The 23,525-nt window shown below is 42.8% G+C and overlaps 1 protein-coding gene across 1 annotated transcript in view; it reads left to right on the top strand.

The window, feature by feature from the left end:
• The first annotated feature begins 6,838 nt into the window (after window positions 1-6,838).
• The window catches only part of slc4a5a (solute carrier family 4 member 5a), a 38,561-nt gene continuing 21,874 nt past the window's right edge, over window positions 6,839-23,525 (top strand). The window contains exons 1-6 of the mRNA XM_014161672.2: window positions 6,839-6,972; window positions 12,977-13,204; window positions 17,545-17,674; window positions 18,571-18,731; window positions 19,284-19,439; window positions 19,723-19,809. Of these exons, the coding sequence (XP_014017147.2) occupies window positions 6,846-6,972; window positions 12,977-13,204; window positions 17,545-17,674; window positions 18,571-18,731; window positions 19,284-19,439; window positions 19,723-19,809 (889 nt within the window). The 5' untranslated portion in view covers window positions 6,839-6,845. The remainder of the gene's footprint in view (window positions 6,973-12,976; window positions 13,205-17,544; window positions 17,675-18,570; window positions 18,732-19,283; window positions 19,440-19,722; window positions 19,810-23,525) is intronic.

Genomic DNA, 23,525 nt, shown 5'->3' on the forward strand with positions numbered 1-23,525 from the left:
GATCCAACTTTGATGTAATGTCCTTAAAACAAGTCAAAATGAGGCTCAGTAGTGTGTGTGGCCTCCACGTGCCTGTATGAGCTCCCTACAACGCCCGGGCATGCTCCTGATGAGGTGGCGGATGGTCTCCTGAGGGATCTCCTCCCAGACCTGGACTAAAGCATCCGCCAACTCCTGGACAGTCTGTGGTGCAACGCGGCGTTGGTGGATGGAGTGAGACATGATGTCCCAGATGTGCTCAATTGGATTCAGGTCTGGGGAACGGGCGGGCCAGTCCATAGCATCAATGCCTTCCTCTTGCAGGAACTGCTGACACACTCCAGCCACATGAGGTCTAGCATTGTCTTGCATTAGGAGGAACCCAGGGCCAACCGCACCAGCATATGGTCTCACAAGGGGTCTGAGGATCAAATCTCGGTACCAAATGGCAGTCAGGCTACCTCTGGCGAGCACATGGAGGGCTGTGCGGCCCCCCAAAGAAATGCCACCCCACACCATGACTGACCCACCGCCAAACCGGTTATGCTGGAGGATGTTGCAGGCAGCAGAACGTTCTCCACGGCGTCTCCAGACTCTGTCACGTCTGTCACATGTGCTCAGTGTGAACCTGCTTTCATCTGTGAAGAGCACAGGGTGCCAGTGGCGAATTTGCCAATCTTGGTGTTCTCTGGCAAATGCCAAACGTCCTGCACGGTGTTGCGCTGTAAGCACAACCCCCACCTGTGGACGTCGGGCCCTCATACCACCCTCATGGAGTCTGTTTCTGACCGTTTGAGCAGACACATGCACATTTGTGGCCTGCTGGAGGTCATTTTGCAGGGCTCTGGCAGTGCTTCTCCTGCTCCTCCTTGCACAAAGGCGGAGGTAGCGGTCCTGCTGCTGGGTTGTTGCCCTCCTACGGCCTCCTCCACGTCTCCTGATGTACTGGCCTGTCTCCTGGTAGCGCCTCCATGCTCTGGACACTACGCTGACAGACACAGCAAACCTTCTTGCCACAGCTCGCATTGATGTGCCATCCTGGATGAGCTGCACTACCTGAGCCACTTGTGTGGGTTGTAGACTCCGTCTCATGCTACCACTAGAGTGAAAGCACCACCAGCATTCAAAAGTGACCAAAACATCAGCCAGGAAGCATAGGAACTGAGAAGTGGTCTGTGGTCCTCACCTGCAGAACCACTCCTTTATTGGGGGTGTCTTGCTAATTGCCTATAATTTCCACCTGTTGTCTATTCCATTTGCACAACAGCATGTGAAATTTATTGTCAATCAGTGTTGCTTCCTAAGTGGACAGTTTGATTTCACAGAAGTGTGATTGACTTGGAGTTACATTGTGTTGTTTAAGTGTTCCCTTTATTTTTTTGAGCAGTATATTTTTTACAATGCTGGGGAGTGTAAAGATAGAGGTGCAGTGGCTTCAAAACAGCGCCCCCCGTCAGTCATCTAGTGTACATATAAATTATTGGGTAATGCCCTCATAGAGTACCACAGTATGAGTCATAATACCCATCAAATCTAGCGGTTAAACAGGGAAATGGTTACGATCGTTTTTTCGACCATTCAGTTTTCCCATAGAGGATTTTAGAAACACTTTTACTTTTAATAAGGGCTGTGTTTCGTGTAGGCTTACCCTGGCGTGACATTTTGCTAACAGTGTAAATCTCTCTCAGACAATGGGATTCCAAATATAAAATACAAATACAAATCCAGGCCCCCCTCATATTCTGTTCGCATTCCACTTTCTTTTGTACAACACCCTTGGTTTTGACAGCGACTTCTAGGATGGCAGATTCAGAGAGTGAAGTGGAGTTAAATTCAAGATGAGTCGTCACATCAGGCAAGCCTACTACAGTGAGAATCAATGATGATGTAGTTTCTCTAGACAGAAGGTATATAACAGTTGGTTTATTTGTGTGTGGCAGGGGCAACTAGTGTTCGAAATAAGTACACCTCATTGATGGTGGAACTGGCATACAGGGTTCAATTGAATTAAAAAAACGGTATAACTGACAATATAAATATGTTATGCCCTGGTCAGCTGAAGGGTATGTGTGTGAGTGAGGGAATTTCTATGGACTTATATAGAGTAGTCATATCACTGTAGAAGGTTTATCAGTCAACCCCACCACCACCCAAACCAGCCTGTAGCCCATCCTCAATCCCAGTTGTCCGGTTAGAGAGAGACTTAGGAAGATGAGAGCGAGAGAAACGGGTGGGGGGGGGTATGGGGGGTGAACTGAGAGAGAACAACTCTTCCCCATTCCTCAGTTTGGTGTTGTCAGTAGTTCATTAGAGCTCCATTAGTACAGTAGACTATGTTTTCATTGATGCATCCCTGCAATTAACAGAAGACCTCTCTCTCCGTTTGCTCATTTCAGGCCAGGAAACTACACCAGGTAAGCCATCTTTGTGCTTATATTAACCTGTCCTCCAGGTCTTGTTTAGTCTGGTTCTATTTGCAGAATCAAGGCTCCCTGCTGGAGATGGCAAATAGAACCGAAACTCACACTGTCAACTACTTACTGAAATGCAGATGATGATATCCTAAAGTCTGTATCAATTGTTGAAACTTGATGGTTTATTAAATTAATTTGGGAATTATATTTTATCTTGTATATTTTATCTTGTATATATATCCCAGCATATATATATATGAACTGGCGCCTGTCAATGAATACTCTTTTAGAGATATGGGCACAAAAAATTAATTCATCTAAGAAGCAATGTTCTTGGGGAATAAACATCATTGGGGTACAAAACTAAATTTAGTTTAACTCAATGAGCAGTACGGTTCCTGATACAACAGAAATGTCAGAGGGCTGGCCTTTTTTGGGTGCAAGGGTTGTTTTCAGCTAGAAACAGTATAATCTGCTAGGCAGATGTGATGTGACAATTGATTGTGAGATGGGGAGATGGGGGAGTGCAGTGCACGTGTGTTGAGAGAGAGAGAGAGAGAGAGAGAGAGAGAGAGAGAGAGAGAGAGAGAGAGAGAGAGAGAGAGAGAGAGAGAGAGAGAGAGAGAGAGAGAGAGAGAGAGAGAGAGAGAGAGAGAGAGAGAGAGAGAGAGAGAGAGAGAGAGAGAGAGAGAGAGAGAGAGAGAGAGAGAGAGAGAGAGAGAGAGAGAGAGAGAGAGAGAGAGAGAGAGAGAGAGAGAGAGAGAGAGAGAGAGAGAGAGAGAGAGAGAGAGAGAGAGAGAGAGAGAGAGAGAGAGAGAGAGAGCACACACCATTGTTTGTATCAGTGTGCTGTGGCTGTTCACATTGAGTTTAAGTGCCTTTGCAGGCAGATCGATCAGGCTGTCAGAGCAGAGCGGTGATGGCCTGCAGGTCCCACTCTGCCTGCCCACTGGGTGTGAAGGACACTGATGTGACAGGACTAATTACACACACAGGAAGCCAGCAGTAACAAGAGCCACACACAGGAAGCCAGCAGTAACAAGAGCCACACACAGGAAGCCAGCAGTAACAAGAGCCACACACAGGAAGCCAGCAGTAACAAGAGCCACACACAGGAAGCCAGCAGTAACAAGAGCCACACACAGGACCCACGCAAGCTCAACACAGCCTTAACCATCTATGGCCTTAACCATCTATGGCCTTAACCAAGCTTTTTCCTACTCTGCCTGCTATCCATTTGATAGTAATTGTAGGTTGGATAGTGATATTAGCAAAGGGTGGACTCATAGTTGGTAGCAAGGCATACACAGGTGGTATAGTTTGAAAGGAAATGGATATTAACTATTGTTACCCTTTTCCTGCTTGATGATTTTGTGTTAAAGTGGAGTCAATGTAGTCAAGGTCAATTCCACAGTAACAGAATGACGCTGAGACACAGATATTATACATCAAATGTATGTCAAACAAAAAACATTGATTACAAAGTTAAACAAAACATACAACTCTATGCACAATTACTAATTTTAACAATTTCCACAGAAAATTGTACAAAAGCACATTTACTTAAAGAATAGTGCAGGTACAAAGTTTGGTAACAATGACCGTGTTTTCTAAAAAGTCTGTTAAATATCTCATTTGAATCAAGCTTCAAATATGTCTGTGGAAATAATGCGGTGTCAGCTATGATATGACACCTTGGGTTTGAAAAAATCTATTTTGGTTAATTAACTACAGTAGGTAAAGTGGATTAACACCTGGTAACAGAATTGCGGTAACAGAATGACATTATGGGTCCCTGATCTGTACTATACAGAAATGCATAATTATGAAAGTCATTCTCTTCATGGTGATGTATCCTGAATAGGCACACAAAGGTAGAAATACGTAATATTTTGAGGTATTATTCTACACACTGGCTATTATTCTATTTGTATTTAACTAGGAAAGTCAGTGTAGAACAGATTGTTATTTACAATGACGGCCTAGGAACAGGGGCAGAACGACAGATTTTTACCTTGTCAGCTCGGGGATTCGATCTAGCAACCTTTTGGTTACTGGCCCAACGCTCTAACCACTAGGCTACCTGCCGCCCCGAATGAGGCTCCGCCACCAAACAAGACCATATTTGGTTGGTCCGCACTGAACCAAATCTGTACCAATCAGACTGATGTGTTTCACAAGTTTGAACATCACAGTAGAGTACAGTATAGCACAGCACAGCACATTATAGTAGAGTACAGTACAATACAATCAATTATACTGTACACAACTCTAGTGTGCTCTACTGTACTAAACCTTATTCTACTGTACAGTACTGTACTGTATTGTACTGACCAATACTCTGCTATATTTTTCTTTACTGTTCTGTTCTGTACTGTACTGAACTATACTGTACTGTACTGTGTTGTCCAAAATTGTGAAACAGACATCTATGATTATTTCAGATTTGGACCGACAAAATGTCAACTAATTTTCCACGTCCGGTATCAGTTGGTGCTGTGTGCATGAGAGGGCTGGTTATAGTACAATATATGGAAAGAAAGGGGAATCATGGGTAGGTGTCAGTAATAGTTGGTAGTGTTGACATTAACTGGAGAGAGAAGAGAGAGAGGGAGGAGTTGTCCAGACTGTTTTCACATTCTTGCTTTGACCACCACATGACAGAAAGAGAGAGACAACAGTTATTAGCTGAACATAAAAGTATGCCAGTTGAAGAGAGAGACAACAGTTATTAGCTGAACATAACAGTATGCCAGTGGAAGAGAGAGACAACAGTTATTAGCTGAACATAACAGTATGCCAGTGGAAGAGAGAGACAACAGTTATTAGCTGAACATAACAGTATGCCAGTGGAAGAGAGCGACAACAGTTATTAGCTGAACATAACAGTATGCCAGTGGAAGAGAGAGACAACAGTTATTAGCTGAACATAACACTATGCCAGTGGAAGAGAGAGACAACAGTTATTAGCTGAACATAACACTATGCCAGTGGAAGAGAGGACAATAGCAGTTGAGCCAACAGTGGTTTGTGACTACTATGAATTCCCATTGTAGCTAATTCAGTTGCAGTCGTTCTGTTACTGAGTTTTGGGGAATTCTGTTACCGATTTGGTAACATAATGACACATTTGAATCACTTAATAAATCATAAACCAAATTGTTATCAGTAAAAACACTATAACAATTGGTAGGTCTACCTTTACTTGTTACTTCTGTGAACTTTCATGATCCTCTCTCATGAGGGAGAGAAATTAGAAAATATCTTAAAGATATGGGGTTTTTTTGTAACAGAATGGCAAGACACGAAGCAATATTTCTTAAACTTACAGAAGATAAATCAGTTCTGCAAAACGAAATATGTGCTGATATTAGTTGGCAGGAGTCTTTACTTCAACATTGTGTTGATGTATTTCTAACACCTTTTAAGACTTTATCTGATAGATGTTTTCTAAGACCCCTTTTCCATCTGTTTGACCAGAAATCATATCCCAATGTTTAGGATGAAAAATAGTTACAAAATGTAAATATCTCTTATTTAAATATATATATATATATATATATATATATATAGACTCTTAGCTTTCATTTGACTTCAAATGTGTTGTGCCCCTATGAACATCATGGGGCTTTTTACATGGAAATGCCCTCAGGCTACTTTATGAATGTGTAGTTTAGTCAGTATTGTTCATGAACTTTGTGTACCACGTTATGATGTTACCTGGGAATAGTAAGACACACAAAAATGAGAAGCCTAAGTATTGTGAATGGCATTGCCCCATATCTAGTGGTATGTCAAAATGTCACGTGCATGAAGTACTCTGCTCATCTGTTTTAATTATTACATTTCCATTGAGTTGGCCTGCCATTTAATTATTTCCACATTGATCTGTGATCCTCAGCAGCAGCAGCCTCACATGCAGGTCAATGCACAGGGCTTACTGCTCCTGGGCTTACCAGGCTTCAGTTGGGTCTCACGCACGCACGCACGCACGGACACTCACACACACGCACACAACTACAATAGTAGCTATATAGTCAGTCACATCCATGCAAGCACTCTTCTAAGTGCATACAGTATAAGTGAACTGTCTCGCCCCTCGAATCCTTGGCATGTTCGCTACATTCTCAGGGTCTCCCAGAAATGGGAAATGTTCGGCACTCAGTCTGTACACACACTGACCTGTAATTTGTGAACATGATCGTTGTGTATTGCCTGGCTATCCAAACTTTTTTCTTCGGCCAAATGCTACTCACTGACAATATTTTCTTCTCCGCAATGCTTCTGGATCTGAGTACCTCTCCGATGATTTCTAGAACACAAATACATTCTAACCATTCTGATTGATCGTAGAAACCGATGGGTTGTCAACTAAGATTGTGTAAACTGTGCTAAATACACACAGTTCTTCCCCTTACTGTCTTTCTTTTTTCCAGGATGGACCATGAGCGAATGGGAGACCGGGGTATGGGAGACCGGGGTATGGGAGACCGGGGTATGGGAGACCGGGGTATGGGAGACCGTGGTATGGGAGACCGGGGTATGGGAGGCATTCACCATGGATATGATGAGGAGGAGGGTAAGTGAGACACAGCACAGTACATCAGGAATCTGTCCTCATCTACAATAAAAATTCATGATGTATAATGTACAATAGACCTATCATGATGGAATAGGTCTAACAGTCTGTTGCTTACAAGAATGGACATGAGAGATTTACAGTTACAGTTAGTTTGTTTTCAATTCCAGTATTGTGTAAAACAGTGGCAATTATTACTGAGTGGACTATCCTGGCTAAAATTGAATGAAATGACATTGATCATTTCAGTGTATTTAAGTATCTAATGTATCATTATTAGATCTGATCATTTGTGTAAATGTGCTGTTTATCTTGAAGAATGAATCATGTCCTATGTGATGATAATTGCCAATAACAAAGATGAAAGAATAACATGATCATGATGGGCATTGAATACCATTTTATATGTGAATATGAGTTTGTGTGTGTGTGTATGTGTGTATAAATGATTGTGTGTGTGGGTGTTTGCATGTACTTTCAGTTTGGTTCACCATGTCCTAAGCAGGCCCCTATCTATCCATTTGGCAGCAGGGCTGTGTGTATTTTCAGCAGGGCTGTATGTTGTTGTTCCAGCATTGATTTCTCTGTATTTAGCTTTGCACTGAGGCGGATGTCACAGACTTTTCATGTTTCAAGTTTTATTAGTCGTATGTACAGGGTACACATGGTATACACCATCCAAATAAATTCTTACTTGCGGGTTCCTTCTCGACAATGCAACAACAATAATAAATAATAAAATATAAGAATACGAACATAAATGGCTCAGTAGAATAGAATAAACATTTTAGCATAAGTATTATACAGGAAGCCACAATTTATAGTCCAATATTTACACGAGTATAGGGGATTGGGGGGCAAGCGTTTAAATTGTGCAGTATTAGCAATAGTAAATAAGAATCTTGTAGCAGCAGTTGTGATGGATTTGTTTAACAGAAGTCCCCACAAGAATAGTAAACAAACAACAATTTGACCAACTGGGGACATTTTGTTAGTCCCCACAAGGTCAAATGCTATTTCTAGTGGGTTTAGGGTTCAGGTTAGAATTAATGTTAGGGTTCGAATTAGGTTTAGGGTTAGGGTTAGGAGCTAGGGTTAGCTTTAGGGTTAGGGTTAGGAGCTAGGGTTAGCTGTAGGGTTAGGGTTAGGAGCTAGGGTTAGCTTTAGGGTTAGGGTTAGGGTTAGGAGCTAGGTATTAAGTTTGAAGGTAAGCCCCAGGTGCAGACAATGTCGAAGTAACAAAAGTTTATTAATTAGAACACGGGCAGGCAAAGGTACAGGATGGCAGGCAGGCTCAGGGCCAGGACAGGCAGAGGTCGGTTATCCAGAGTAGAGGGGCAAAGGTACAGGACGGCAGGCAGGCTCAGGGTCAGGACAGGCAGAGGTTGGTTATCCAGAGTAGAGGGCAAAGGTACAGGATGGCAGGCAGGCTCAGGGTCAGGACAGGCAGAGGTCGGTTATCCAGAGTAGAGGGCAAAGGTACAGGATGGCAGGCAGGCTCAGGGTCAGGGCAGACAGAAAGGACAAAACCAGGAAAACTAGAAAACAGGAATATAGACCAGGCAGGAGCAAGGGGAAAAACGCTGGCAGGTTTGAGGAACAAAACGAACTGGAAACAGACAAACAGAGATCACAGGTATAAAGACAAAGGGGATAATGGGGAAGATGGGCGACACCTAGAGGAGGGTGGAGACAATCACAAAGACAGGTGAAACAGATCAGGGTGTGACACTAGAGTTAGGTTTAGGGTTAAAGTTAGGTTTTTGGGTTAGGGTTAGGGTTACGGTTAGGGTTAGGGTAAGAGTACGGGTTAGGTTAGGGTTAGATTTAGGGTTAGGGGTTAAAGAAAATTGGATTTTGAATGGGACTGAATTGTGTGTCCCCATTGTTAGCTGTACAGGACTGTGTGTGTATGTGTGTGAGTGGGTGCATGCGTGCGTGCGTGTATGTGTGTATGTGGATGTGTGTCTGCGTGAGTGAGTGAGTGCATGTGTGCTAAGGTGCGGAGAATCAGAGCAGGTGGACAATCCAGTTCAAGTGTTTAGCAGTCTAGTGGTTTGTAGATAGAAACAGCCTCTGAGCCTTTTGGTATAAGACCTCACGCTTCTATAACGTCTCCCTGACAGTAAGGGATTGAACTGCTCGTGTTTCCTGGATGGGTGGGAACACAGTCCCAGTGAAATACTTGGCGAACTTCACCACACGCTGGAGGGCCTTGCGGTCATGGACCGAGCAATTCCCGTACCAGGCCATAATGCAACTGGTCAGGATGCTCTCGATGGTGCAGCAGAAGTATTTGGCAAGGACCCGGGGTGGAAAGCCGAATTTCTTAAGCCGCCTTAGGGTGTAAAGGTGCTGTTGAGCCCTCTTGACAAGAGTGGTGTTGTTGTTGGTCCATGTCAAGTTATCTATGATGGGGACGCCCAGGAACTTAAAACTGCTGACTCTCTCTAATGCAGTCCCGTTGATGTGGATCGGGGCTTGTTCCCTCCTCTACTTCCAGAAGTCAACAATCAACTCCGCTGTTTTGCTGACATTGAGGGAGAGGTTGTTGTCCTAGCACCACAATGCCAGTTCACTTACTTCCTCCCTATAGGTAAATTGGAGTGGGTCCAGTGTGGCTAGCATGCTAGCCTTGATGTGGTCCATGACCAGCCTCTTGACGTACTTCATGATGACAGTGGTGAGTGTGATGGGTGATAGTCATTTGGGCATGTCACATTGGTTTTGGGCACTGTGACAATGGTGGTCTCCTTGAAGCAAGTGGGGACTACATCCTGGGACAAGGACAGGTTGAAGATGTCAGAGAAGATGCCCACCAGCTGGTCAACACACACCTGGCCAGGGATGCCATCTGGCCAGGTGGCTTTGTGAGTATTTCATCTTTTGAGAGTTTTCCTCATGTCAGCCTTGGAGAGCAAAAGCACCTGGTCACCTGGAGCAGCGAGAGCCTTCCTGAATACCTTGGTATTATCTGCCTCAAAGTCAACATAAAATGTGTTAAGCTCGTCTGGGAGGGAGCCTTCAGTGGGCACCACACATTTGGATCTGCCTTTGTAGTCCCTGATAGCCTGTAGTCCTTGCCACATGTGTCGGAAGTCTGTGTTGTCGAACATCGATTCAAGTTTGAGTTTGTATCATCTTTTTGCGGAGTTCGTACCTGCTTGGCTTGTAAGCTTTGCGCGTCAACGAGTCATCGGGGTTTGTTCTGCTGACATTGAATGCTGCAGTATGGGCTCTTAGCATGGTACGGATTTCACCATTCATCCACTGTTTTTGGTTTGGGTATGTACAGATTGTTATTGTTGTTACAACATCATTAACACTTTCCTAATGAAGCCTGTGACTGATGATATATATTCCTCAATGTTGATGGATGAGTCCTGAGTAGACTCTTTGAACATATTCCAATCAGTATTCTCAAAACAGTCCTGCAGCATTGATTCTGCGTCTGTCACGGATGTTTGTATATCCTCTTACAGATGGTCCATCACATTGTTTCCTCTCATGAGACAGGATACATGTTGGTGATACTTTGGAATAATTTGTTTTAAAATCTCCTGCGACAATAAAGACTGCTTCCGGGTGAGAGGATTCTTGCTGGCTAATGTCCTTGTACAGTTCGCTGAGTTCTGCCTTGATGTTTGCTTGTGGCGGTAGGTACACACTGTGATAACAACACCGGAATTCCTTCGGCATATTTTAGCATCAGAAACTCAAGGTCAGGTGACCAGGAGCTTGAGATGTTTTGTTGATGAGGATGCATACCCCTCTCCCTACTCTTACCAGAAGCCGCCGTTCAATCCATACGGAAAATGGAAAAGCCGTCTGGTTGAATAGCAGAGTCAAGTGAATTGTCTGTAAGCCATGTCTCTGAAAAATAAAGACACAGCATTCCCTGATGTCCCTCTGCGATTGAAGCATTAGCCATCAGAATGCTAGGAAGAAGAGGATGTGTAGCCAGTCTTTTCAGCCTAGCTTGGAGTCCCCCTTACCTTCCTCTTCTTCATCACCAGCGTTGCCTTCGGTCATCTTGGTCAGCAACAATGGGTAAGACCACTGTGAGGGGAAAAAAGGAGTGGATGTAGTATTCCAGATCTGGGAGGCTGAGAAATGCAGTTAGTATGTAGCTTCCGATTCATGACCCAGAAGTGTTTGTCGGTCATAGGAAATTATTGCACAAACATTCTGAGCAAACAAAGTAGAAATAGCAATAAAAAAGTAGAGAAGGAACCGGCAAGATGCGCTCCTTCCTCAGTGCCTCCATCTTTAGTCACCCCTAAAGCTAGGGGTGACTAAAGGTAACTTTGGTCAACTCTGAGTTCAACTTGGGATAACTGGTACCACGAAAGTGGATCACCTTTTAGCCAAGTAACTTTCTATGACAATGAATCCTTCAGATCTAACCTGCTGGTTAATTCAGGGTTAATGACATTTATGCTGAATGAAGTGTCTGAGCCATGAGTTGAGGACCAATCAAATCAGATTCCCTCCCTCTCGCAAAGATTGCGTCATCATCCACTTTATATTAATCAAATGTTTTTTTGTGTGTTAAAAAATAGGGTAACACTTCATTTGGATAGTCTGGATTATCCATCTGTAGATACTTATACTATCTGTTGATAAGAAACTGCTTGCTAAGGTTACAGTTAGGGTTAGCGCTATGGTCAGGGTAAGGGTTACATTTAGGGTTAGGATAAAGGTTAAGGTTAGGGTATGAGCTAGGTTTAGGGTTAGTAGTTAGTTAGTTGAAATGTTACTGATGGATTATCCAAATAAAGTGTTACCAAAAATGGTAATGTTAAAATAACTATCACATTAAACATTTACTAATGACAAAATTATTTGAAACCTCAAACACAATAAAACGTTTGTATGACTTAATACAATTATTTTATCGATAGGAGTGGGAAAAAAGTATTTTACATTAAAGTAATAAAGTAAAGACGGAACTTCTAAAAGCCTGCTGAATTTTCAAGACAGCTTTTCTTTCATTTTGATTTCGGCACAAATGAAAAAATGACACTAACTTGCCCATGGCTTGATGTTTCAGCATTGTCTCAATGAAGAGTTTGGAATTCGACTAGTCACGTGCGACTTGCACGCGCAGTTACAAGCCTGCTAGAGTTAGTGGCAGGCAGAAGAGCAATATCCACCGTCCTAGCACAGATGAAGCCTGAGATGGAATGGGAAGCTAACTGAAGCTGGATAACTTTAGAAAACCCTGAGTAGATCTGGCTTGCCCCTCAGGCCTCACATGCTAGGTTCATTTTTGGGGGGTCCTTTCGGCAAACAGCGTATTATTCAATTATTGGTTTAGAACAATGTTCTAATTGTGTTTTAATGTAGTTGTTGCGTAAAATGAACTTGATCATGCATTGATAATCAAAAAGGAGCCTATTGCAAAGCGACAGTACAGTTGGTATCAAAGTAATGTAAAACAACACAAACGTTGACATGGTTCCTGCTGTTAGTAGCTGACAGAAAAACATGACAAAGTATGTAATGTAAGAAAAGACAATGTGTAGAAGAAGAGTCAGCTTTTACATGCAAATCATTGATTAGAATGCATTTTCTTTGTCATTCAACCCTGGCTTAAATACTTGAGAATGGTTTATTTATTACAGAAACAGACATGAACACTGTATCATAATTTATTCATTGTTTGTTTCAATGATTGAACACTTATGGAAATATCCCTTTGTGTACCAGGGATTAATGAGTGATGTGGTAGGACTCAGTGATTATGTTAGTCTGTCAAGGTTGTTGTTTGGCTTTTCTAGATACTATTAAACTATTATTAAGCCCAGTTTAATCTCTTTTTGAGGATGTTCTGTTTCTGTAGTACATGTTTGCAGTACGTTCTCCTCAATGACTGAGTTAAATCATGTATGATATTGTGACTTTACATTACGGTTTGTTTACAGGCCATTAGTCCATCTGCATTGGTGTCCCAGTAACCAACTTTGATGTTAACGGAAATTGCATTACCGTTTGACCACAGACCAGCAGAACATCTACATCGGTGTCCCGGTGCCTCGTGGGTACAGACGGAAACGCCGGCGAAGACGTTCTGCGGGTGGCCGTGAGGCAGCAGACAAGGAGAGGGGGGACAGACACTACGACCACCACAGACACCATGACCATGATGACAGAGACAGATACAGAGACCTAGAGGAGGGACTCATGGACCCACATGACCTCCAAGTCCCTCAAGACATCAACCGCACAAGTGAGTCATGGTCTGCGTGACAAATGGCACCCTATTTGCTATGTAGTGCACTACCTGGGCTTCAATCACATCACACTCCAGTGCCTATGCACCAGAACAACCAATGATGTAAATGCATGTCTAATCACTTCACACATCACATCACAAGTGAGTCATGATGAGTCACATGTCACTATGCTGCACTCCAGTTTGGAATGGAATGAATGGTATCAAACACATGGTTTCCATTTGTTTGATTTCATTTCATTCCATTCCCTCCACAAGTCACATCAGACTCCTGTGACGCTGGCTGCATCATAACAACTCTCAGTGACGCACGGTTTGGACAGTTGACGAAGAAAGTATTTCAGATTCAATAGCCAGCTGTTATTTCCCTTTTGGAGGCAGGTAGCCTAGAGGTTAAGCATGTTGGGCCAGTCATTGAAAGGTCGCCGATCCGAATTCCCAAGACGACTAGGTGAAAAACCTGTTTATGTGCCCTTGAGCAAGGCACTTAACTCTAATTTCTCCTGCAAGTCCCTCTGGATAAGAGCATCTGCGAAATTACTAAAATGTCAAATGTAGATAACTGCATATGTTTTCCTGTATGAGGAAGTGGATCTGTAATGCTTACAGGAACCAAAATAGAACTTAAATCAGGTTTGGTTGGAATTGCATCCCTTAGCCAGAATGCTGACCTGGTTGAATTGCTAGGTGAAGCTGTCCACATCACTCTATGTGGTGTAATTGAGTTCAAAGCAGCACAGTAGTTTGAATACGCAGTTGTTTTTAATCTCAGTCAGCTTGTTAGCTGGTGTAAGAGAGCATCTGCATGGCTGCAATCTTAGGAGAGGGCTGTTACACAGGAATAAAAGGAACACTATGTTTGAATATATTTGAGAGAAGGAAATACACGGTATAGTTCAGTTCCACATAAATATGTTGTTTTGTAGAACTATCCCTATAAGATTAGAAGCTGTTTGAAGGTTGTGAGTCGTACAGAAGTACCTTCAGGACAACAACGTTTTGGGAGATGAGAGCTTAGAAAACGCTGAATAAAGGGAATTTCAGGAAAGTGAATGAAACTGCTTACTGTAGCGACAGTCTCTCTGTCTACCCGTACCTGTCATTTTCTCACACTTTGTAAACAGTTTGTGTCAGTGTTTTTATTACAGTTGGATAAATACGTAAAGGTTATATATATATATACACTACCGTTCAAAAGTTTGGGGTCATTTAGAAATGTCATTGTTTTTGAAAGAAAAGCACATTTTTTGTCCATTAAAATAACATCAAATTGATAAAAAATACAGTGTAGACATTGTTAATGTTGTAAATGACTATTGTAGCTGGAAACGGCTGATTTTTAATGGTATATCTACATAGCAGGCCCATTATCAGCAACCATCACTCCTGTGTTCCAATGGCACGTTGTGTTAGCTAATCCAAGTTTATCATTTTAAAAGGCTTATTGATCATTACAAAACCCTCTTGCAATTATGTTAGCACAGCTGAAAACTGTTGATCTGATTAAAGAAGCAATAAAACTGGCCTTCTTTAGACTAGTTGAGTATCTTGAGCATCAGCATTTGTGGGTTCGATTACAGGCTCAAAATGGCCAGAAACAAAGCACTTTCTTCTGAAACTCGTCAGTCTCTAACCAGAATAGAAAGAGGAGTGGGAGGCTCCATTGCACAACTGAGCAAGACGACAAGTACATTAGTGTCTAGTTTGAGAAACAGATGCCTCACAAGTCCTCAACTGGCAGCTTCATTAAATAGTACCTGCAAAACACCAGTCTCAACGTCAACAGTGAAGAGGCGACTCCGGGATGCTGGCCTTCTAGGCAGAGTTGCAAAGAAAAAGCCATATCTCAGACTGGGCAATAAAAATAAAAGATTAAGATGGAATAAAGAACACAGACACTGGACAGAGGAACTCTGTCTAGAAGGCCAGCATCCCGGAGTCGCCTCTTCACTGTTGACTTTGAGACTGGTGTTTTGCGGGTACTATTTAATGAAGCTGCCATTGGAACACAGGAGTGATGGTTGCTGAATATTTGTTCCTCTGCTGAATATTTGTTTCCCAGTAGTTTTCATGTTTTCTACATTAGGAAAAAGTCATATGCTCTGTCTCATTCGCATGTACTGTCTTTCTACATAGAAATAGAATCACTATGATGATGGGATTCTGTTTCTATGGTCCTTCTCCATAGGCTGACAAGTGAGATCTTTGTGGGTACTAATGTATGCAAACAGGCAATATAACAGGAATTCACTCCCGGGTTGGTTCCTGTCGATACAATGATTTAAAGCCATTGATCCATCATGGCCTTTTACAGCTCAGTGTGTAATTTCTAGCCGGCTCTGGTCCATCCATCGGTTAGGTTAGAACACTGTGACCACCAGCTGTAGTGCAAAGCTCCCTTCCCCCAGCTAACTACAACCCACATATGGAACGTGTCCCAAATGGCACCTTGTTCCCTATTTAGTGCACTACTCTTGACCATAACCCATAGGGCTCAGGTCAAAAGTAGTACATTATATAGGAAATGGAGTGTCATTTGGGACGCAGGTATGGACATCTATGTCAATCTTCATGTAAATGTTAGAGAAAAAAAAACAGATTTTCAAATGAATTTATTGTGTTATAGGTTTTATGATGCTTGTATCTAAACCCAAGTAGATCGTTTTAAGATTGTTTTATACATCAGTTGGGGTCTCTCTCAGCTACAATATGAGGTCCTAAACCTAGAATGAAAGTGCATACTTGTACCTGTATGGGCTAATATGAGCCAATGGCCACCATACATACCCCCTGTTAGGTTCTAAGTTCAGGTACAAATCCAGTTGGACTACAGTTGGAGTCACCTCCTTGTATTTCTAGTTCAAACAGTCTGTCACTGTTGCTGGGCAACAACTAAGTCTGTTCCTCCTATTGGTGTTGTGATGGCCTAGTCTGAGTCCAGAATCTTCAGTCAGATAGTCTCCAACACGTTTAGTCAGTTTTATGCATAAATGCATCGTACTTTAGCAAGGTGTCATCCATATGAACTCAAGATTTTGTATTGTTACAGAGCTGACATCATCAAGCCCCGTGTAAACAAACGGAAAACAAGCAGGGGTCTAGCCCCCCCTTTGAGATTCTTGACAGAGCAGCCAAGGAAGTGAGAGAAGGGAAGAAGTCCATAAGAGTATCAGCAACTAGCAAGGGCTGAAAAAATAGACTGAATGACACTGAAGAGGTACAGTGACAAACAAACATGTAGCTGTGTGAAAGTGAGGCTGTGACAGAGTAGCAGAGGAACACAAGGTCTCATCTGATGACTTGGAGTCTGAGCTTGATAAACAAATCAAGAATCTCGCGGATCAGTATCATGGGCTTAGTAGCCTCAAACACAGAGAACTTGCCTATGAATTGGCAGATTGAAACATCCCTGTCCCAGATAACTGGTCAAGAGATGGAAGGGTAAGTGATATTGAATAAAGAGATCTATATCTGAATGTAGGCATACATTTAAGATAATACACCACAACCCTCCTTCCATTAATTAAACTTTGACCTACCAGCACCTTCACCCAGTCACAGGACACCGTCACTCACATACCCTGAACCTATGCTTAATTTACCTCATACCCGGGGTAAGTTGTGCCAAGATATCACTTTTTCTGGACAAGCTATGTTGTTATTTTTAAAATAATTCTGATTATTTCCAGGGATACACAACATCCTGAATAATAGATATCTTTGTTAGAAAAAATACTATATTTCCCTTGACGTAGCGATGTTGAATGTATAAAACGTCTCAACACACCCCATTCTCCCCTATATTGAGGTTGTAATGTGACAAGCCAGGTCGCTGATTTAGCCTAAGCATTGACCGCTCGGTGTGGAGACCAAACCCTCTGGTTATGGGTGTTCCTGTTGGATTGATAGAAATGCTGTCAAGCTCAAGATTAGATCATTACCATTTCAGTGGAATGAAAGGGGAAGACAAGTTCAACACTTTCTGATGTATCAGCAAACCATCCCTAAATAATAACGTGTGAGGAATTATAACAACAAGCCAGTCACATTCTAATATTCAGCTTGACCTTTTCGATATTAGGAAATGTGATCATCACTGTCTGTTGTTACACCATTTCTTGAAACTAATAAGTGGGCACACCGGGAAAAGATGATGCATGCTTAGATTTCTGATCCATAAAAGTAAAAATAAATAAATAATCTCCAGAGTAAATATGAGTCTGACATCAGTGATGATATCTGACGTGTGTGTGTCCGGTGTGTGTCCGGTGTGTGTCCGGTGTGTGTCCGGTGTGTGTCGCCGGTGTGTGCGTGTGTGTGTGTGTTCATCCCAGTGTCCCCTGCAGCTGAGCGGCTGCGCTATATCCTGGGAGAGGATGATGACATGCCCACCCCCACACTGTTCACTGAGATGGACACGCTGCAACAGGACGGGGATGAGCTGGAGTGGAAAGAGTCTGCTAGGTGACTGCTGACCCACAGATTATACACACAGACCTACAGAATCATAACAGATTACTCACACAGACCTACAGAATCATAACAGATTACTCACACAGACCTACAGAATCATAACAGATTACTCACACAGACCTACAGAATCATAACAGATTACTCACACAGACCTACAGAATCATAACAGATTACTCACACAGACCTACAGAATCATAACAGATTATACACACAGACCTACAGAATCATAACAGATTACTCACACAGACCTACAGAATCATAACAGAAACATACAGTAGAAGCCAAACAATGTCAAATATGTTCATGCCAAAACAAGTTCTTGCCAAGAAGTTGACAGCCTATGTTATCAACGTCTGAGTCACCTGTAGTATAGGCTAATTTATATTTTAACATGTGCATGGTGATTCCAAAAATACATGCCATAAAACAAATTGTCCCACTCCTTCACCATAGACAGATGTCATTCTAGAACCCACCAATTTTGAATGAATGAATGTCTGAGCTACTGAATATCTGAGCTACTGAATGTCTGAGCTACTGAATGTCTGAGCTACTGAATGTCTGAGCTACTGAATATCTGAGCTACTGAATGTCTTAGGTACTGAATGTCTGAGGTACTGAATGTCTGAGGTACTGAATGTCTGAGCTACTGAATATCTGAGCTACTGAATATCTGAGCTACTGAATATCTGAGCTACTGAATGTCTGAGGTACTGAATATCTGAACTACTGAATGTCTGAGCTACTGAATGTTTGAGTGTGAGTCATTCCCAAGACAAGCAGTCAGTGTTGACCTAATACCAGATTCGACATTAGTAATTTTTAACTTCCAACTCATTTGACACCTCCAACTCATGTACTCTATCTGTCCCTGTGCTGTGGTCCAGGTGGGTGAAGTTTGAAGAGAAGGTGGAGGAGGGAGGAGAGAGGTGGAGCAAGCCCCATGTGTCCACCCTGTCCCTGCACAGTCTGTTTGAGCTGAGGACCTGTATACAGACCGGCACTGTGCTGCTTGATCTGGAGGGATACTCACTGCCACAGATAGTTGGTGAGCAACACAAACTCCTTTGTACAGAGCACTAATGCATGCCAAATCAGGTTTGTGTGATTCTTGCCTAACGTTTAGATGTAGTACTGTAAACAATGTCAAGTCTCTGTCACAATTGACAAGCAGAGGCATTTCAGCATGGTTGCCCTTCTAAGAACAGTTAGCTTAATGTGTACAGATGTAGGATCTTAATTTGATCACCCTATTGCATGAGAACTTTCCTGCAATACAGGAAATGTAAAACCTGTAGTGTATTTGAGGTTTAAACGGCTTCTGAAGTTTGTAATTACCACTTACAAATTTCAGACTTGATTTTCCCTTACAACATTTTGTATCAACCTCGACAAAAATGTCCATGAATTATAATCTACATAATAATTTACATTTCTTGTTGCTGCAGGATTATTTTCCTGCTGTAGCAAATTGGCTCAAATTAAGATGCTAGTAGCCTTCAGTTGTTGACAAGAAATGTGTTATGGTACCAAGAAGGAAATTAATTGGTGATCGTGAGTGATTCTACACAAACAGTAATAAGACCACATTCTCCTCCAGATGAAATCATTGAGCAGCAGGTAGATGAGGGCATGCTATCTCCTGACCTGAGAGAGAAGATCAGCTTTGTCCTCCTGAGGAAGCACAGGCACCAGACCAAAAAGCCCATCCACCGCTCTCTGGCTGACATGGGCAAGGCCAGCGGCGGTGGTGCCCGTGAGTGTCCCTCTGCTCTCTGGTCAAGTATGGCCGTCAGTAGCTTGAGACACATTATAGTACTTCCTAAATGTTACATTTGTATTCTACTTATATACATTAAAACATCAAATTGTATGCCCACTGCCCAGGCTGTTACACTTTCATTAATTGCAATTGACACATTTTCATGCAATATTCTCAGTTTTATTCAATTAAATTCAACAAACGTTATTTATCCCCAAGGCGAAATTATAATCTTGTTCAGCAGTCTCCCATCTCTTTATTTGTATTACCTCCTCAGCCCGTAGTCCAGGTGCAGCGGCCGCATTCAACCGCTCCACAGAAGACCTCCGCATGAAATCACAGCCAGGAGGCTATGGTCGTCTGCGTGAGTCTGCCTATTCCTCTGTCTCTCTCTGTCTCGCTCTCTCTCTGTACCTCTGTCTCTCTCTCTCTCTCTCTGAACCTCTCTCTCTCTCTCTCTCTGTACCTCTCTTTCAATTCAATTCAACGGGCTTTATTGGCATGGGAAACATATGTTAACATTGCCAAAGCAAATGGAGTAGATAATATGCAAAAATGAAATAAACAATAAAATGAACAGTAAACATTACACTCACAGTTTCAAAAGAATAAAGACATTACAAATGTCATATTATGAAACAATGTGTTGTAACGATGTGCAAATGGTTAAAGTACAAAAGGGAAAATAAATAAACATAAATATGGGTTGTATTTACAATGGTGTATGTTCTTCACTGGTTGACCTTTTCTTGTGGCAACAGGTCACAAATCTTGCTGTTGTAATTGCACACTGTAGTAGTTCACCCAGTAAATGTGGGAGTTTATCAAAATCTGGTTTGTTTTCGAATTCTCTCTCAATTCAATTCAAGGGGCTTTATTGGCATGGAAAACATATGTTAACATTACCAAAGCAAGTGAGGTAGATAATATACAAAAGTGAAATAAACAATAAAAATGAACAGTAAACATTTAACATACAGAAGTTTCAAAAGAATAAAGACATGACAAATGTCATATTATGTATATATACAGTGTTGTAACGATGTACAAATGGTTAATGTACAAAACAGAAAATAAATAAGCATAAATATGGGTTGTATTTACAATGGTGTTTGTTCTTCACTGATTGACCTTTTCTTGTGGCAACAGGTCACAAATCTTGCTGCGGTGATGGCACGCTGTGGTATTTTACCCAGTAGATAAGGGAGTTTATCAAAATTGGGTTTGTTTTCGAATTCTTTGTGGATCTGTGTAATCTGAGAGAAATATGTGTCTCTAATATGGTCATACATTGGGCAGGATGTTAGGAAGTGCAGCTCAGTTTCCACCTCCTTTTGTGGGCAGTGTGCACATAGCCTGTCTTCTCTTGAGGGCCATGTCTGCCTACGGCGGCCTTTCTCAATAGCAAGGCTATGCTCACTGAGTCTGTACATAGTCAAAGCTTTCCTTAAGTTTGGGTCAGTCACAGTGGTCAGGTGTTCTGCCACTGTGTACTCTCTGTTTAGGGCCAAATAGCATTCTAGTTTGCTCTGTTTTTTTGTTAATTCTTTCCAATGTGTCAAGTAATTATCTTTTTGTTTTCTCATGATTTGGTTGGGTCTAATTGTGTTGCTGTCCTGGGGCTCTGTGGGGTGTGTTTGTGTTTGTGAACAGAGCCCCAGGACCAGCTTGCTTAGGGGATTCTTCTCCAGGTCCATCTCTCTCTAGGTGATGGCTTTGTTATGGAAGGTTTGGGAATCGCTTCCTTTTAGGTGGTTGTAGAATTTAACGGCTCTTTTCTAGATTTTGATAATTAGCGGGTATCGGCCTAATTCTGCCCTGCATGCATTATTTGGTGTTCTACGTTGTACACAGAGGATATTTTTGCAGAATTCTGCATGCAGGGTCTCAATTTGGTGTTTGTCCCATTTTGTGAATTCTTGGTTGGTGAGCGGACCCCAGACCTCACAACCTTAAAAGGCAATGGGTTCTATAACTGATTCAAGTATTTTTAGCCAGATCCTAATTGGTATGTTGAATTTTAAGTTCCTTTTGATGGCATAGAATGCCCTTCTTGCCTTGTCTCTCAGATCATTCACAGCTTTGTGGAAGTTACCTGTGGCGCTGATGTTTAGGCCAAGGTATGTATAGTTTTTTTGTGTGCTCTAGGGCAACGGTGTCTAGATGGAATTTGTTTTTGTGGTCCTGGCGACTGGACCTTTTTTTGAACACCATTATTTTGGTCTTGCTGAGATTTACTGTCAGGGCCCAGGTCTGGCAGAATCTGTGCAGAATATCTAGATGCTGCTGTAGGCCCTCCTTGGTTGGTAACAGAAGCACCAGATCATCAGCAAACAGACTTCAGATTCCAGTAGGGTAAGGCCGGGTGCTGTAGACTTTTCTAGTGCCTGCGCCAATTCGTTGATATATGTTGAAGAGGGTGGGGCTTAAGCTGCATCCCTGTCTCACCCCATGGCCCTGTGGAAAGAAATGTGTGCGTTTTTTGCCTATTTTAACTGCACACTTGTTGTTTGTGTACATGGATTTTATAATGTTGTATGTTTTACCCCCAACACCACTTTCCATCAATTTGTATAGCAGACCCTCATGCCAATTTGAGTCGAAGGCTTTTTTGAAATCAAAGCATGCCTTTGTTTTGGTTTGTTTGTCAATTAGGGTGTACAGGGTGACTACATGGTCTGTTGTACCGTAATTTGGTAAAAAGCCAATTTGACATTTGCTCAGTACATTGTTTTCACTGAGGAAATGTACGAGTCTGCTGTTAATGATAATGCAAAGGATTTTCCCAAGGTTGCTGTTGACGCATATCCCACGGTAGTTATTGGGGTCAAATTTGTCCCTACTTTTGTGGATTGGGGTGATCTGTCCTTGGTTCCAGATATTGGGGAAGATGCCAGAGCTAAGGATGATGTTAAAGAGTTTTAGTATAGCCAATTGGAATTTGTTGCTGTATATTTGATCATTTCATTGTCACGGCTGTCAAAAGGATCGAACCAAAATGCAGCATGGTTGTAGTTCCACATATTTATTTAATCCGTGAAACGTCGCGATACACAAATAACTAGAATAACAAAAACAACACACCGTGAGGCACAGAGAAATAAACACTATTCAAAAGATAAATCACCCACAAAACCCAGGAAGAAAAACCCCTACTTAAATATGATCTCCAATCAGAGGCAACGAGGACCAGCTGCCTCCAATTGGAGATCAACCCCCCAAAAAACAACATAGAAATAAAAAAACTAGAACTAAAACATAGAAGTAAAAGAAATAAAAACACACAAAACACCCCCTGTCATGCCCTGACCTACTCTACCATAGAAAATAACCTCTTACTATGGTCAGGACGTGACAGTACCCCCCCCCTCCCCAAAGGTGCAGACTCCGAATGCTACCCAAACAAAAAATAAACAAAAGGGAGGGTAGGGAGGGTGATAATTGTCTATGGCGGCTCAAATGCAGTCCACATAACCTTAACCTCCAGCAGAGGAGGTGGCTCCGGTTCGGGGCGTAATCCCCGCTCCACCCGCTGATCCCTCCGCTCTAGTACCACCGGACCGTGGATCGTCGTCGGAGGAACTGGACTGTAGATCATTGCTGGAGACTCTGGGCTGCAGGCCGCCGCTGGAGACTCTGGGCTGCAGGCCGCCGCTGGAGACTCAGGACTGGGGAACTTCTCAGGAGGTTCCGGACTGGGGAACTTCTCAGGAGGTTCCAGACTGTAGGGCGTCTCAGGAGGTTCTGGACTGTAGGCCGTCTCAGGAGGTTACGGACTGTAGGCCGTCTCAGGAGGCTCCGGACTGTAGGCCGTCTCAGGAGGCTCCGGCCTATAGGCCGTCTCAGGAGGCTCCGGCCTGTAGGCAGTCTCAGGAGGCTCCGGCCTGTAGGCAGTCTCAGGAGGCTCCGGCCTGTAGGCCGTCTCAGAAGGCTACGGCCGGTAGGCCGTCGCTGGAGGCTCCGGACTGGGGAGCGTCGCTGGAGGCTCCGGACTGGGGAGCGTCACTGGAGGCTCCAGACTGGGGAGTGTCGCTGGAGGCTCCGGACTGGGGATGCGCCGCTGGAGGTCTGATGCGTGGG

This window comes from Salmo salar, chromosome ssa20, assembly GCF_905237065.1.
Source record: "Salmo salar chromosome ssa20, Ssal_v3.1, whole genome shotgun sequence".
Taxonomy (NCBI): domain Eukaryota; kingdom Metazoa; phylum Chordata; class Actinopteri; order Salmoniformes; family Salmonidae; genus Salmo; species Salmo salar.